The 18,619-nt window shown below is 32.7% G+C and overlaps 1 protein-coding gene across 3 annotated transcripts; it reads left to right on the plus strand.

Moving 5' to 3' along the window:
* The first annotated feature begins 4,157 nt into the window (after positions 1–4,157).
* Positions 4,158–11,616, plus strand: LOC100785022 (methionine aminopeptidase 1A). 3 transcript variants are annotated; one of them, XR_412880.3, is made up of 17 exons: positions 4,158–4,312; positions 4,712–4,762; positions 6,199–6,369; positions 6,607–6,682; positions 6,931–6,978; positions 7,082–7,126; positions 8,211–8,310; positions 8,981–9,032; positions 9,116–9,157; positions 9,378–9,439; positions 9,522–9,620; positions 10,045–10,118; positions 10,231–10,300; positions 10,699–10,764; positions 10,840–10,928; positions 11,163–11,242; positions 11,382–11,443. XR_412880.3 is itself a non-coding variant. In XM_003516984.5 (16 exons), exons 1-16 carry the CDS (start codon positions 4,242–4,244, stop codon positions 11,457–11,459), a joined length of 1,194 nt encoding a protein of 397 aa, XP_003517032.1. In that variant the 5' UTR covers positions 4,159–4,241; the 3' UTR covers positions 11,460–11,616. The 3 variants fall into 3 exon arrangements, 2 of the variants coding, with proteins under 2 accessions (XP_003517032.1, XP_006573420.1); XM_003516984.5 differs by lacking the exon at positions 11,163–11,242 and having other exon boundaries at positions 4,159–4,312; positions 11,382–11,616; XM_006573357.3 differs by lacking the exon at positions 11,163–11,242 and having other exon boundaries at positions 4,176–4,312; positions 6,206–6,369; positions 11,382–11,616.
* The last annotated feature ends 7,003 nt before the right edge of the window (positions 11,617–18,619 follow it).

Raw genomic sequence — 18,619 nt, forward strand, 5'->3', positions numbered from 1 at the left:
TTCGATAGCCAGGTCATTCTGAGTATTCAGAAAAAGATATCAAATTTGAAATAATTGAGCTGAAAACTGACGATGACATGCTGAAGATCTTAGTACAGTCTAACTACTGGAAACGATTTGGCCCAATAAAAATTTTAGTTGCTTTTAGTAAACTGATAACCAAAATGGAAGATGATATGTCTTGGTCGCAACATGATTCAATGCAAAATTAGTATTAGTTAATTGTAGTTTTTGATGCATTTTCTGTTTGTTTCAACTATGTTGTAAGTTAATGTAATGTTTAAATTGGTGTCCATTAGCTAATGAAACCATATGTTTATTATTTTCAAAGTACTTATTTACGTCCTAACTTTTTAATACGCATAACGTAACAAAATGGAAGACAAAATAATTATTTATAGAAACGTTAGTGGAAATAACATATTTTATGTTCATTCTTCACCTAAATCAACAAATTTGATTTTCAGCTTGGACAAATTTGTGTAATGCTGCATTCTACCTATGTATGAGGTGGGCCACTGCTTTGCCTAATAATGACAATGTGTATTCCACAACAACGCCAATGGTGGTAAAGGACAATGGTCTCGTAAAAAAACCTGTTACATAATGACAAACAAATTCAATGTAAGATAACCAACAACATTGTCAATATTTATACTAACATAATAATTATGCAATTACCTAAACAAAATGATTCTCATACACATGACCAATGCATATTACGCGATGCACAAAAGAATCTGGTGGTGATTGACTTTAAAGAGGGAAAAATGTCATGCTTTGTTTTCGTAAAAGAGAAACAACAATCACGTTGTATTGTGAAGCAATGACATATCCAATATCCGTAATATTCATCCACTTTTCTATGGTAACTTACATGTAACAGACAACAAATAACGGTTACTTAAATGTTATTTTAAGAAAAAGTGACATAACAATAAACTTACGCACCATAGATAATTCGTCAGCAAGTAGGGAACGCTTTAATTCCTCAAATCTCCCTATGCCACCAAGCAGGTTGATATACTCTTCCGACCAACTTATGAGTTCTTTATGCAGATGGTTGCGCACCAATGACCACGATTCTTTACCCATACCTAATAAGGCAGCTATTGCACAGTAACCACAATTGAAATATACAACAACGTATAAACAACCGCAACATTTTCATTTAAGTCAACATTTAAACAAATCAACACAAACAAAAAATAATATTTATACCTGTTAGTAGTTGTGTTTCCTAGATGCATCACTTTGTTAGTCCATGCTTTAAAAAAGTTTTCTTTGTGCGGAATCACCCATGTTTGGCACACATAGTTCACAAACATAGGCCATGAAGAGCAAGCCATTTTAAAGTTTTTAAGGTACACATCAAAATAACTCTCACATGGACAGTCAACTAAACTCTCCCAAGCCTCCATCAATTCCATCCATTTTTTTTAGCAACCAAAGTTTTGCACTTTGCCTTCACATTCTTGTCGATGTGAAACTGACACAACAAGTTTGTAGCATCTGGGAATACAGTTTTCACTGCATTCATCAAAGATAAATCTCTATTGGTAACAATAACCCTAGGGAGTGCATCAACTTTCATGAAAAGACCCTGAAACCGCTGTAAAGCCCAAACAACATTATTAAGACGTTCTCCTTCCATGTAAGCAAAAGTAGCAGAGAATGTCATTTCTGTTGGTGTAACACTAACAATATCAAGCAACGATAGTTTGTACCTATTTATTTTGTAGGTACTATCAATAAAAAAAAAACAAATTACAAGAATCGGTTAATTTGATTGCATCAGGATGACTTTATTACAAGTCGTGTACAATATTTTCATCCTTCATCCTATGTCAGTGAATATATTGATCTCGGTCAAGCAGCATCATGAGCTGTTGCATTTCGATGTTACTCCCTTTCTTGGAAGAACGGTAAGCATTTCTGGCATTATAAATTTGTTTGATTGTTGTATAACTGTTAGCATTGTGCTCCTTGAACATCAAAAGAATATTTCTTTGCTGCACCAAGGACTTCGTCATATCAACAACAACAATCTTCTCATCTTTAGTTAGTCGACCCACATATGGATGCCCAACAAATGACTTTGCCATTTCATGATTGTGAGTCCCACAAATTAACTTCCCCATCCATCATTCTTCTCCCAAAATTGGCTTCGCATGCAACTTAAATGGGCATCGACATTTTCTACTGCCAATGCATGTTCTAACCAAATCAGTCTTCTTAGGTCTATACTCACCACTCCTTTCGCAAGCTATTAACAGAAATGAGGTCCCTCCTCTAACACCAGTATTTGTGTTCGATCTCATTATCACGACAACAAATCCAATTTCATGAGTCACCAATAGAACCCAATGTAAAACTTCATCACGGGTAACAAACAATTATAACACAATTCAAAGCAGGTCTGAGATCAATGAACATTTATGTAATATAATTATTGTACCAACAAATTAGACAAATACCCGAGAAGTATTAAAGGCATCAGAGCAATCAACATGTTCTACTTTCATGCCAGCATCTTCCTTATTTTCAACATTCATATCAATTTCTTCAGACATGATACTATCATACCTCCATTATTTTTCATCCATCTTAATAAAATATTTAACAAATTCAACGATAAACAAAATACAACTTAAAAAAATTATACAATTACCTCATTTGTTATGGACACAAATATAGCTCTGTACAAAATTAAAAAAAATATTGTACATCATGTAATCACAAAATACATTTTCACTACATACAACAACAACAACAACAACAACTACGCCTTATCCCACTAGGTGGGGTCGGCTACATGGATCAACTTCCGCCATAATGTTCTATCAAGTACCATACTTCTATCCAAACCATTAATTTCGAGATCCTTTTTGATAACCTCTCTTATAGTCTTTTTGGGTCTTCCTCTGCCTCGAATTGTTTGTCTTCTCTCCATCTGGTCTACTCTCCTCACTACAGAGTCTACCGGTCTTCTCTCTACATGCCCAAACCACCTAAATCCTGCCTAGGGTAGCTTTGTTATTCTTAGCCGGTCCAAAGCCCGGATAAAAGGAGAGGGTTGTGTTAGGCTTTCGACAGCCAACGTTAAACTTTGTCGAATCTCTATGACATTTTCACTACATATCTTCATTAAAATATTCAACTATAACAAATAAAAAATAATATTATAATCAAACAAATGACTAATAAATATCATATAAATTTTAATAAATACATCATTCAATAAAATACCAATTTTTTTTAATTATCAATTGCTATAATAAACATCTAAATACATCATTCACTTAAATACCAAATTTATTTAACTATTAATTACTGTAATAAACATCTAAATATAATATTCAATTAAATATCAAAATTTTTTAATTATCAAATTTAGTAAATATTTTAAATGTATACAAAAAATTGTTTTAGCCATCTAATGTTACTTTTACCAATCTAATTACTAAATTATTTTTAATTAATTACTAAACTAATTTTTTAGCAATCTAATGTTAGTTTTAGCAATTTTTAAAAGTTTATATACATTATCATTTTTTTTACCAATCTAATTACTAAATTAATTTTTTTATTGTTTTTATACAACTATAAAATAATATCACCAAATCAATATTTATAAAATTGGTTAAACTATTACAAAAAAAATTACACTATAAAAAAAATAAAAAAATAAATTAGGAAAATATATTTACAATTTTGAAAAGAAAACCCTATGGATCAACAATTCATATGAACTGTATGGATTGACAATTCATATGTTTTTTTAAAAAAAAATTATGCACCTCTTCTTCTCCGACGACGAAAAACCATTCAACTTCACCGTATATTCATAAACAATGCACGTACACCACCGGAGACAACAAACACTTGGAAAAAGAGGCTAACAGAAGTTAACAAAAACAACTCACACTAAAGGAGTGAGGTTTTATGAAAAAAAAATTAACGCTGCAGAAATAAAAAATGTAACTGCTATTTATAACCAAAAATACCCTTATGGATATTTTCGGCATTTTGAAAAACTGCTGGGTGTTCCAGAAAAATGCTGGGTGCCCCAAACAGTTGCCCTAAATGTCTGTAGCGGCAAAACTGAACGGGCCAGGCCCAAAAGGCAGACTTTTCCTTCACCAACACGAAGTTATAAAATGTCTCGTCTCACTTCCGCAGGTTGTTCCAAAGTTCTATTCCTTCGTCTGCAACCCTAGCTTTCCGTTGTTTGCAAATCTATGGCTGGTGAATCTGATAAACCCGAAAACACCCTCTCTTGTGCTAACTGTGGCAAACCTGCGAATCTTCAGTACTCTCTCTCTCTCTGTGTGTGTGTGTGTGTGTGTGTTCTATAGCTGCTCACAGTTCACCATAACAGCGACCCCATTTTTCTTTTTATATTTAATTTGTTTTGGATTATTGGATGCTGTTTTTGCATTTGATATGACTTCATATGTTGCAAGGACTTAGCTTTTGGCTTTGATCAAATGGGTTTTTTTCATGGTTTCAGCATAAGTTGCTGCTGCTGCTGGCAGCATGCAATTTTGAGGTTTTGGTCAATTGGGTGGTGAAAGATTGAATTTTTGAGTTTATAGTGATGGTCTTGCAATTGGGTGATTATGGTTTGGGATGACAATTTGTGGAAACTGTGAAGGGTATGTTATGCATCATATGTTTAATTTAGTGTTCCTCTTTATTTTTTCCTCAGGTGTCCAAAATGTATGGAATTGAAGCTTCCTCGAGAAGGTGCTGCCTTCTGGTTTGTGACTGAATCCTACTTTGTCAGTTATTTGAATTTGAATTTTGGAATTTTTTTTTTTTCTGTTTTCGTGATAGACAGTGTGTTTGGACCAGTGTCTCTAATGTGTGAATTGTTATATTTTGTGCCAAACCAAATATAATGTGTTTGGACTACAATTGCAAAGCGAGAAACCAGAAGCTATAACTACTAGTTTCTCTGTAGATGTGATAAACCACATCCCAAACGTGGGACCAAATAATGTGTGTTTGGGTAACCTTTGCAAAGCGAGAAACCACATGGAAGCTATAACTACTTCTCTGTAGATGTGAGAAGCAACATCCCCAACGTAGGACTAAACACACTAATAGTAGCTTCTGGCTTGACACGGATCCATGGTTTGGAGATGTTAAACCAAACATGCATTAAATCTTAGTGAACAAATAGAAAATGACATAATCACTAAGACTGGGTGTGCATAATGCTAGTCTCTTTTGGTAAGTTTGAGAATTGTGAGGATGTTCTGTTTATTTTTAGACAGTGATTCTACACAAGACTTGAGTTCTTTAAATATTTCTTGAGATAATTGGTCCTTGTGGTTTATATAGAATGTTGATTGTCTCCATAATCTTTACAGTATAGAAACCAGTATTCTATGTTTACCATAGAGTGCCATCAGTGTTTTAAATCCTGTATAGCAGCTGGATCCAAAACTGCTACAGTGGGATAGCTGCTATTCTGAAATTTTTTATTCAGTTTAAATGTATACATATTAATTGACATAAATGATAAAAATTACTCATAATTCATGACTTTCATCAGTAACCAAAAAAAAGTCATAAGTTTGTTGAACAAAACATACAAGAAAATACCAACAAAAGTCAAATACAAGTTTCTTAGCGATCATTATCTTCTAAATCCAAGCCATCTTCATTTTCAGCACTATTATGGCTGTAGATTGCATTTTTGGAAATTGATATCCCAAAAGTTAACCCCCGGAAAAGCCCTAACCTCTTTCCAAAGTTCCTTTTTGGAATCAACATCTAGCATCTGCTAAGTTTGCTATTCAGCCTTCCATTTGGTCCACTGTAACCACTACAATTAACCGCTTCGCTGAAGTGGCCCCTATAGTGGCCAGGGGAGCTTCACTCTGCTATGCTCTATAGCATGCTATTTAAAATCCTGAATGCTATTATTGTCCAAGACTCGTAAGTGCAACATAATGCATGAGTTGGTGCTTTCAGCCACTGTAAATAAAAGAAGAAAGTTCTGATTGATCTAATTTAATATCCATTGTTGCTCCAAATGGTACCATGTAGAAGAAGTTGAGGTTGACCATAGTTGCTAATGGGAAAACAGTGAATTACTAGATACTTACTGTTACTGAATCACCCATAAATTTACTTCTCAGTCATTATATCCCTCATGTTGGAGCCAATTTTGATATCTTTTGACAGCTCTCAGGATTGTTTCAAGTCTTCATGGAGCTCGCACAAATCAGTGCATCTGAAGGCAAAACTATCCCCACCTGGCACACAAAATTCAGACTCACTTGATGAAGGTTGGTTATATTGTTTGAAGAGAGGGCAGGCTCGAACGCCAAAGCTTCCTCACTTTGATTGGACAGGGTAGGGCTTCAAATATCTTCATAGTCTAATTTTCAAGGGATTCAAATCCCCACAATTTAGTTAATAAAAGATTATGTTCATTATTTGTAATGATATTTTTTATGTTTTTTTTTTCATTTCAGAGGCCTTTTGTGTTTGATCAATGTTCCCCTTTTTTTAATTATTGTTTCTTTTTTCCATCTTATTGCTAATTACTTGTTTTTGTTGAAACCAAAATTTAATTTCTGCTCTTGCAAGACCACTGCAGCCATATCCCATTTCTAGTAAACGGATTGTCCCAGATCAAATTGATAAACCTGATTGGGCTGGTGATGTAAGTTATCTGAGTTCTTCCTATTTAAATGCTTTGTATATTATCTGATTTAACTCAGTTTTTACTTTTTATTAATAATATCAGGGTATGCAGCATAGGATTAGTGGCCCTCTTGGTGCCAACCTAGTTGGGATGAAGAGTGCTTCTATGATGCCTCCCATAAATTTATTTTAAAAAAATATTTAACTCATTTTGGTGGTTCATTGGTTTTTGAATTGTTTTTATTTCTTCTTGTGTTTAACTTTTAGGGAACACCCAAAATTGAGCCCAATAGTAGTCTACAGCATACCATTGAGGTGAGTAATATTAAAATACATTAGTAGATAATTTGTCTAAGATCAAATTGGAAATTGTCTTTATTCTTTTTTATTAGACTTTCTAAATTATATTAATCTGTAGGTCAAAACTCCAGATCAAATAGAGAGAATGAGGGAAACTTGTCGGGTAAGTTCCTTGCCACTTTTTCCCTCTGTAGATTCTTAGAGGAAGTTTGTTTTACCCCTCTGCCATCTCAATCATAGTTATAAATCCCGGATAGAGGTGCAGAGCAGCTGACCCCAAAAGTGGGATAGCGGCATAGTGGATAGTAGGATGACCTCTATTCTAATGTTTTAATATACATTAAATAATTAATACTAAGTATACATACAGAAAAAAAATGTTTTAAAATAAAAAGAAACTGTGGAGAGAAGGGGAGAAGTGTTAGTGAAAGAGGGAAAAGACAGCATAAAGTTAAACAGAGAAGAGAAAAAAATGAAACAGAGAACACAGAGAAAAAGAAAAGAGTGCATAAAAACAAGAAAGGAAACCTGCAGGAGTGGAAGACAGGGAGGGTACCTGAAAATGGCATGCGTCACCGGAAAACAGACCATTTTAACACTATTTAACAGAGTGGAGATTGCCAGAGAAAAAAGAAGAGAGAGCTAGGGAAGAGGTACGTCATGTGTACAAGGGAGACCAAAATGGTTTTCTTACTTTGAAGCTGATAGTGTTAAACCCCCAAAATGCCCTCACTCATGGTTAGGTAATAAGGGGAGTTTAGCCCAAAATAATGTATGCCCCCCGCTCCACTGCTCCTATACCGAGATTGTGCGTTCCTCATTCCTTCGGAATAGTGCCTGCAACATCTGCAACACTAAAACAAAACATGACATCCTCCCTGTGGTGCCCAGTGCTGCTTTGATGCTATTTGCCGCTATTGACAACCTACTTCTCAATTTGTTATTCATTTCAAAACTCATTTGTATCCTTATTTTCATGCTGCTTAATTTGTATGAGAATGGTTGGTGATATATGAATTATTTTTACTTTGTTGATTAATGGTGAGAGGTAACATCCGATAAACCTCTGCTTTGATTTGTGAAATATAACTAATAAACTGGAGGGGGTGAGAAAAGAAAGAAAAACTGTTTATGTTAGTAAACTTTTAGTGGTGAAAGGTCTTTTAAATAGTTTATTTTTATTTTTATTTTGTGTCAATGCAGAATTTAGCCTCTCATTATGTATGAATTTGAGTTATACTTTATAGATTGCAAGGGAGGTGTTGGATGCAGCTGCTCGGATTATTCAGCCTGGTGTGACGACTGATGAGATTGACAGAGTTGTTCATGAGGCAACTATTGCTGCAGGTGCTAATTTTAATGTGTTTCCTTTTCAAAACACTTTAATAAGTCTGAGCAGCTTTTTATTTATTGAGTTTTAGTGTTTATTAATCAATGAAGCTCAGATACTTTAAATTAGTGGCCATCTCTGTGTGGTATCCATTTTTTGACATATCCACGTCAAACACTTCACAGACAAATCAAATACTTCTCCTATCTATTTTACAATTTCTTTTACTTTTTTTTTAAAAAAACTTATACAAATAAGAATATCATAATACCTAAAATAGATACAAGTTTGGGATGGATTGTTTTGGGGAATGTAATCTTTTTTCAAAAGATCTCTTAAGAAACTGGAAATCTGGAATCCAAACTAAACTAAACCAATCACACATAAATTATAACATTTAATTATGTCTACATTCTACACACTAATAAAACATTGATTCTCTCTTTTGGCTATTACGAAAGAGTGGGGGAAACAAAAAATACCAAAATATATAGCAACGCTGCTTAATCTGCTTACCAGAAATGAAAACTCCTAAAAAAAGGTCATGAGCATTACACTGAGAGAAGGCTTCCCAACCTTGTTATAATTCCGCCTCAAAATGGTTCCATAAGTTTCATGATGCCATTGCCATTTGGCTATTACAAATGAATTGGTAATGATTTTTTTCCCGACTTTTTACCTTTTCAGGAGGATATCCATCGCCTCTCAATTACCATTTCTTCCCTAAATCTTGCTGCACGTAGGTACTTTCCTTCTGTAATGTCATATTTTTCTCATATCGTTGTGGTATATGTTAAGAATGAAATTTGCTTTATCTAACAGGTCAGTTAATGAAGTAATCTGTCATGGAATTCCTGATGCAAGGTAGACTGTTCCGTGCCTTTTCTAATTTATTCTTAGTATGGTTTTTTTTGTCAGTACTCAGTATTACTTGCGGCTATAATTATTGTAAACTAACTTTCCTTTCTAATGCTTCTTTGGTACTTGACGCTTGATTAGTGTAAGTGCCACTGACACAGGCATGATAAGGTTATGGTAGCTTGAGTAACTCTCTTAATAATTTAGTCATTGACTCATTGTGCAGGAAGCTTGAGGATGGTGACATTGTAAATGTTGATGTCACTGTGTACTATAAAGGTGTTCATGGTAAGTTGATTAGCACATGTTTCACAGTTTCACTTGAAGTTCATAATTTGACCGTTGGTTAATTATATGAATTGTTATGCAGGTGATCTCAATGAAACATACTTTGTGGGAAATGTTGATGAAGAGTCTCTCCAACTAGTAAAATGCACATATGAGTGCCTGGAGAAGGCAATATCCATTGGTATATATCCATTTGATTTTGATTCTGAAGTTTGTCTCTTGCTTAAGTTTCAAAATAATTGAATTTTTGAAACATTATAGCTGTTGTGGATCTTTTATTTGTCTTTTGTTTGATGTGTACCTTAAAGGTTCGTTATCAATTTATAAATAAAACTACAAATTTGGTCCTAACTTCTAAATCCCAAATTATAAGGTAATAAATCATTTAACTAAAAATATAAATAAGGACAGAAGGGCATGATGAGTATAACTGATATTGAATCATATGATATTGGCTACTTAATATGTTGTAAATATGCATTGCATCATTTGGCATTTGGATTATATTGTAATTGCTGTGCTTAAAATACTTCATATAATTGAAACATATATATTTTAAGAAATTGAACTATGGGATCCTGATTCTTCTTTTAAATCAAATTCAGTTAAACCTGGGATACGATTCCGTGAGATTGGTGAAGTCATTAATCGTCATGCTTCAATGTCTGGATTCTCGGTGGTAATGATTTAATTTTTGGCTCTTCAATTTTTTTAATCTATTTATTGTTATTTGTTCACACTGAATGGTTATCATCTGTTCCTTACTCATTTTTTTTCCCTTGACCCCTTAGGTAAAATCTTATTGTGGTCATGGAATTGGAGAGCTCTTCCATTGTGCACCAAACATTCCTCATTATTCAAGTATCCTTTCCTTAGTTTAAAAGCACTGCAGGGTATTGAAAAACATATTTGGAAATTATTTTTTGCATCCTCTAATGTTTGACCTTTAACATTCAGCGCAGTATATACTTTTCTTTATTAAGCAACCAATTGTTTTGTTACACATGAAATGACTTGCAAAACTAGAAATGATTCCATAGATTCACTTTCTATTAACAGTTCTGTTATACATACCATTACTTGCTAGAAACAGCCAGCTTCCTCATTCATATGCCATTTTTCATAAATCAAACTTTCGTTTTCAATGTGCCCCTCTAGCTTTTCTACCCCTACCCCCTTGATTCGTGTTAACAAAGAACAAAGATTGCTAGAAAGTAGAAAGAGAACATGTGGAATGTATACACCTTAACCACTGGCAGGAAATAAAGCAGTTGGTGTGATGAAGGCTGGACAGACCTTTACAATTGAACCAATGATCAATGCCGGTATACTTCTTTGTAAAATATCTTAAATATTTGATGGATACATTTGGCAGCTCTAATATTATTATTTATTAATAGGTGTCTGGCGTGATCGAATGTGGCCTGATGGATGGACTGCTGTTACAGCGGATGGTAAACGAAGTGCTCAATTTGAGCACACTCTTTTGGTAAGTTCATTCCTGTTTTCTCCCAAGTCCTATTACAGTGTATATATGTCACAATCTGGTTATTTTCTGCATTGTGTCGTGCCAAGTAAAACACTATCTTGAGGTGCTGAAAGTTATAATTAGAGAAAATCATCATAATTTTAAATTTTGGATGAAATTTTCAAGAAATATATGATATAGTCATTTACTTTTTCACCTTTAATATAATGCTAATGATTTCTTGGTATAATGTAGGTTTAAACCTATAATCTCATGCATGCTTTCCAAATCTCTCACTACTTTTATTACATAGTGATCTAAAGGTGTAAGCTATGGTCAGTTTATATTTGTTTTGGTCAGTGGTAATTGGAATTTTAATTATAATAATTGGTCTCTTAAGTGTACATTTAGTAGTGCATAACTACTTTTAGCTGATTTTACCTAATCAATATGATTCATGGTTTTCATTATTAGGTGACAGAGACTGGTGTTGAAGTTTTAACAGGGCGGTTGCAGACATCACCCAATGTTTTTCCTTGGCTAGGTTCATAATTGGGTGAATCATGGAGACAGATGCTGGCAGTGTCTAAATACCATACAATTATTAGACGACATTTCATTGATCTATTTCTCTGATTGCCTCCTTTGGGTATCATGTTTGTAAGTTATACAAAAAACAGAAGCAAATTCAATTGAGTTTAGGTGAAAAGTATGCTTAATGATATGTTTGTGTAATTGAAGAAAATTTAATTTTAGAATTTTGTCTTGCTTTCCAATGCTTATGTTGGTTAATTCAATAATGTAAGTGCGAAGTTTTGAACACTAAGGCTTGGTTAATTTAATAATGTAAGAGCGAAGTTTTGAACACTAAGGCTTAATTATAACATTGACTTAATTATTAATTTCATCTTTGTTTATTTAAAATGTTAAATTAGGTCCTGTATTTTTTAAAGCATTAATCAAGTACTTTATTTTTCATAAATGTCTCAATGTGGTCTTTTTATTTTTATTTTTTATAAATATAAGCAAAAATCTATAATAAAAAATAAAAAAAGACCTACATGGACCAATATGATGGGTAAGGCTGGAATTTGAATTTGGTTTGATTCAAGCTCGGAAACAACTCAGTCTAACTTGTCAACTCGACTTGATTTATGAAATTAATTAAAAACATGTACAATAATTATAAATATATAATTATACCAATTGAATAATATATATATATATATATATATATATATATATATATATATATATATATATATATATATATATTATACATGTTTTATTTATTTATTTCATAAAAAATATTAAATTAACTAAATAGTTACATGAATTCAATAATTTAAAATACATAGAGAGAGAGAGATGAATCAATTGAATTAAATTATATGTAATTAAAGTTTAACTCATTTATATAACGAATTAAATTTTTAACTCAAGTATATGTCATTGATGAGTCAAGTTCAAAAAATCAATTGTAGAGTTAAGTTTCAAATTATGTTAGGGTTGGTTTGGTTCATTGTTAGTCTTAATAATGAGCAAGACAAGTCAAGTCTTATAAAAATTATTGTAAATATATACTTTTTTAAGTAATTAATAAGTAACAGAAAATGAAAAAATAAGATTAATTAAGTTTTTAATCCCTCAACTTTTTTAGATTTTAAATTTTAGTTTATCAAATTTTTTTATACAACTTTTAATTTTTCATTAATTTTCTGTCAGCAATTTTAGTTCTAAATTTATTCATCTGTTTTTAGTCTAATTTTTTTTGTTAAAAAATAATTCTTATTTTGTCAATTTTTAGTCCTTTATTAATTTATATTTGTAACTACTTTTAAGTAATAAAATAAATGAAGGACTAAAAATAAATAAAATTTTCAAAAGGACTAAAAATGATAACGAGAAATTAATAAAAGATTAAAAATTGTTAAAAATATTAAGGAACCAAGAATTATAATATGAAAAACTCAACAACCGAAAACTTAGTTAATCCTAAAAAAAAATAATATTAGTTACCTTTGTCTTTCTCCTTGTCCTTGAAGTTCAGATTGGTAGAAGTATATAGTAGATACTTTCTTTTATTATTGGTGATTGATGATGACTTTGTATGACTATACCACAGGCAAAAATGACGTAGATGAGTCACTCTTACAAACTATTTACCGTAAGGGATCTATTTTGAAAGAAATTCCGGAGGGGGTCTATTTTTTTAGGGTTCTGCCATTTCTATTGGCGGATCTCCTATTCCGCCATCATTGCTGGTGGGATACCCCAAAGGGTTACGTCAGTTCGACCAGCGAAATACATGCATGTGGGTTCCATCATTCCTGTTGGCGAGAAATACCCATGCATGCATCATCCATCCATGCACCCCACCCCATGTGTAGCCACCAGCATGCATGCCACGGAATACTCATGCATGTGTTGCGCCAGTCCTTCTGGTGGGACAATCATGATCCTATGTGGTTCCCAGTCCTTCTGGTGCGAGATACCCGTCATATATATGAGAAAGTTAAAGAGAAAAACATGCATGTGTTTTTTATAATTGACTTGGGTAAAATTTTCTGGGGAGACTCATTTGCCTTTTATTTTTAGGTATGTTTTGTGCTATCTTAATTTTTAAATTTCTCACATTTTGTCATTTTAATATATGTGTTATCTTTATTTTTAAATTTTTGAGAATCATTTATAATTTTTTTTAGAATTAAGATTTAATATTAAGTATTTTTAAGATTTAGATTATTTAATTTTTAAGGGATTAAAATTGATACCAGTTAATCGTTTGTTAATTTTTGGTATGTCTCACATTTTAATATTGGTTGTATATGTTAGTTTTAAATCCTCATATGATTTACAAATTATTTTTTAGAATTAAGTTTTCTATTGTAGTATTTTGTAGATTTAGAATATTTAATTTTTAAGTTATTAAAATTGCTCCGAGATGAAGTTTTATTATTTTTTGATATGTCTCTTATTTTAATATTGGTGGTATCTTTCATTTTAAAATGATGACATCATTTATAATTTTTTTTAGAATGAACTTTTAATCTTTAGTATTTATTAGATTTAAATTATTTAATTGAAGATTTGTTATTTTTTGGTATGTCTCTCATTTTAATAGAGGTGGTAATTTTTTTTAAATCCTCACACCATTTATATATATATTTTTAGAATTAACTTATAGTCTGTAGTTTATTATTTTTTAGATTTAGAGTATTTAATTTTGAAGTTATTAAAATTTCTTTGGAGTTGAATTTTTGTTAGTATGATTAATTATTTATAAATTTTTTTGTAGGTATATTTTGGTATAAGATGAATTCTGTTATAGCAGTCTTATATTTCAATGGAAGAGTATACGAAGAGAATGACGGTATAATATTTGAAGGCAGTAAAAAAGCAATTCAAATTAATCGTGGAATGAGTTATAATGCTTTGAAGAAAAAAAATAGGAGAAAAGGTAAGGTTAGCAAATAATGAAATTATTTCTTGTACAAGTTGCTGATTTTTAGTTTTAGGAAAATATATTGCGTTACAAATTTGTGATGACGAAGATGTTGAAACTATGATCGAAAGTTTTCGGCAACAAGAACAAATGCCAGTTTTAGAATTATACATAGAAAAGGATGTTGCTGGTGGTTCTGCGTTTCATTCTGCAAATTCTGTTAGATCATGTGGAAATAATTTATCTAATAATGAGTCGGAACCGCCAAGAAATGTAAGCAATTTACATCAGGATGAAGATGAAGAAGATGATGATGATTATCTTGTGTCTAATTCATACGTTGAAGACTCTTTAGATGAAGATAATAGTGTTGATGGTATATCTGATACAGATGATGAAGTCGTTGACATGGTTCAACCAGTTACAATTGTTCAACCAAGAGAAAATATATTTAATTAAATTTTAAAAAGAGTTGAATACATTAATCATTTTATAACATTTGTATTTAATGATAAATAAAAATTTTGCTGAAATTGGCATGAATTTTATTTTGTTACATATTTGGTGTAGATGGAATTCAAAATCCATTTTGGAATGATGCTTTCCATTATAACAATATCAATTGGAGTCATCCTGATGAGGAAGACATTTGCAGTTTGGAGATGCCATCTACTTATAATGTTGGGCAAGAATTATATGTTGGTATGGATTTTGATAGTAAAGATGCTTTAAAAAATGCACTCAAACAATATGTTATGAAGGTGCATCAAAGTTTTAAAGTTCTTGAAACCAAATCGCACAAATATATCATTTGTTGTCCAAATAAAAGCGCAGAGTGTCCTTGCCCATTTTATATGAGGGCAATTTTATCTAGAAAAACTGATTCATGGAAAATGACACAATGGGGTGGACCACACACATGTGTGAATATGATTATGACACAAGATCATGAGAAGCTTGATTCAGATTTCATTGCCACTTGTGTAGTAGGTACGTGTTTTATGTTCATATTATCCTACTTTTGCGTTTTTTGGTTATTTAAATTTTCTTATTTTATTAATAGGCATGATTAGAGAAGATCCATCAATAAAAGTTTCTTTGATTCAAGAAAGGATAAACAGTGCATTTTCATATTAGGTTTCGTACAAAAAAACATGGATGGCGAAACAAAAAGCGATTGCAATTGAATATGGCGATTGGCAAGAGTCATATGTGAAACTTTCGTCATGGCTAAAACACATGCAAAATCACTCTCCTGGATCCTATTTTCAAATACTGCATGATGATTTTATTGTTGGCAATAGGGTGAGTCGTGAACACCGTCAATTTGATAGAGTATTTTGGACTTTCGGTCAATATAAAGAGGCTTTTAATTATTGTAAGCCAATCATATAAGTTGACGACACACATTTATACGGAAAATACCGTGGGACCCTGTTGATGGCCACATTACAAGATGGAAATGGTGGTGTTCTTCCTCTAGCATTCGCCAAAGTCGAAGGTGAAAAGTTAACAGCGTGGTCATGGTTTTTGGCACACTTGCGTGAACACGTGACAAATAAAAATGGTATTTGTCTCATATCTGATCGTCACGCGAGTATAAAGTCTGTTGTTGCTAACGAACATCTTGGTTGGCAACCTCCCCACGCTTATCATGTTTACTGCATCCGACACATAGCAAGAAATTTCAATCGCAAATTCAACAATGCCAAACAAAAAGAAATGTTGAAAAAATTGGGTAAGATTTAATTTATAATATGATGTTAATTGATGTATCATATATACTTCAAATTGTTGTTGCTAACAAAACCTTCTAATGCAGCCTACACTCCTTGCAAACATACATTTGATCATAATTTAGAAAAGTTTCGTCAGTTGAGTCCAGCCATATCTACATGGATTGATCGCATTTCAAAGGAAAAATGGAGCATGACTTATGATAAAGAAGGACGTAGATATGGTCACATGACGACCAATCTCTCATAATGTGTAAATAAGGTATTGAAGGATTGTCGCAACCTATCGATAACAGCTTTGGTGAAATCAACATATAGTAGGTGTCGAAAGTACTTTGTTGATCGTGGTCGTCAAGCCCAAAGACAATTAAATGAAGGACAAGTATATTGTTTTAAGGTTGTTAAAGAACTTCAAAAAAATCAAGAACAAGCTTGTTCGCACATCGTCCGCGTCTATGATATCCATTCGACAAGGTTTGAAGTAGAGGAGACCTTCAATCCTAGAACGCAACGTGGCGGACAAAAGTGGGCAGTTAACTTGAATGACCATTATTGTCAATGCGGAAAGTATTCTGCTCTTCACTATCCATGTTCACACATTATTGCTGCTTATGGTTACGTGAGCATGAATTACTTCTAATATGTAGATGTTGTTTACACAAATGAACACATCCTAAAAGCTTATTATGCACAATAGTGGCCTCTTGGGAATGAAGTGGCTATTCCTCTTTCTGATGAGTCATGGACACTTATCCCTGATCCAAGTACAATTCGTGCGAAAGTTCGGCCAAAATCAACAAGGATAAGGAGTGAGATGGATTGGCTGGAACCATCTGAGCACCAACAAAAATGTAGTAGATGTGGAAGAGAAGGACACAACATACATCAATGTCCAATGCAATCTGAATGTGGAAGTTGTTAAATTAATTGATTTATGTATTTCGTTTGTCTACTTGAATGGAATGAAACCTATCGATGATCAGTTTGTTTTTTAAATTAGTTATTATTATATTTCTGTGCGCGCCATAAACTTGATCAATTGGTTAATATTCATAACATAAATGATAATATAAGTCTAAAATATAAATTAAAAACATAACAAAAATATTTAAATACTAAAAAGAAAATCAATCGTCTTGATGTCGGTGATGACGTGATGATGTGCCGCATGGACGATCCCATCTTCGTGCCTGTCTATCAGGATTTCTTTTGCCACGATGACCCCTCTCTTCGTGCTGGTTAGCCTCAAGAGAAAATTGGTGACGCAAATCAACACCTAATAATTCATCCATATTAGGTATTGCTCCGGGTATATTCCATTGAGTACCTAATGGGGCATTAGGTGTTTCAATTAGAACATCATGTTGCTGTGAAGGGATCACAGTAGGCCATGAAAAATTCGCATATGTCTCCACAACACCACCTAATGAATGTTCGCATGCAGAAGTATCACTTTGATGAGATTCGAATGGATACTGATACATCTGTGTCGGATACTGAGAAAATGTTGGTGGTGTGTAATACATTCCATGGTCACTCTCTATGGGTACAAATATGGTTCGGCTTCAACAGTCTCCTTTCGTCTGGCTATGCCTTTAGTTTCAACACTTGATTGGAGAATATTTAACTGTTGGGCTGGAAATTCATGTTTTGTTGCTGGACCATGTAACAGAGTTTCAATTATTCTCTCTTACTCTTCAGATAAAATTGTTATTTTCTCCACATATGACACTAGATCATCAATTGTTCATGTATTTCTTCCTTGTGGCGACACCATGTACTGTAATGTCTCTGTAACTTCAGCCTGCAATTATTACGTGTTCAAATTAATGAACTCACATTTTATAAATTATTTGAAGTTAAATATGATAGAAAAATAAAAAAATACCTATGTTGTCATGTTTGCATTTTAGGGTCAACAAACATCTTTGTTTTACGCCTATACCACACCATATAGTCGGAGTTAAAGCTTAGCAGATCTTCTTGTCGAGGATAAGCGTTGACCCTAAAATCAGCATGATTGTTCCATTGATTGATCATTGGGCCTAATAGTTGCCCCCAATTTTCCTCATGTTTTCCTCTCAAAGTTATGCCATGAATATTAAATGGTTGCGAAGGAGAACTTGGAATTGGTTGTTGCATGCCAAATTGTCTCAAAACTCTATCGGGTTGGTGCCACTCAATGACTAGGAAGTAAATTAGTGGCACCACCGCGCACCACGCAACACTTCCAACTAAACAAATTGGAGGCAACACTAACATAACATTTGCTGAGTAAGGCTCCCAGACAAACTGTGCAGATAATTCCAATTTTGATTCATTTCAATGAAATATGAAATGCCAAATTGTTATATAAGCAATAAATTTAAATGTTTTTACCTCATGTCGTTTCATAATATCTAGTTTGCGACGAAAAAGTATCAAATCATGATTACCAATATGTTTTTTTCCTCGTTGCAGCCACCTAAAAAAAAAATCATAAATTAACATAACTTACATTATTAATTATTTTAAAATCAAATCTAATTTTT

This window comes from Glycine max, chromosome 1 (genome assembly GCF_000004515.6).
Source record: "Glycine max cultivar Williams 82 chromosome 1, Glycine_max_v4.0, whole genome shotgun sequence".
In the NCBI taxonomy this organism is placed as follows: Eukaryota; Viridiplantae; Streptophyta; class Magnoliopsida; order Fabales; family Fabaceae; genus Glycine; species Glycine max.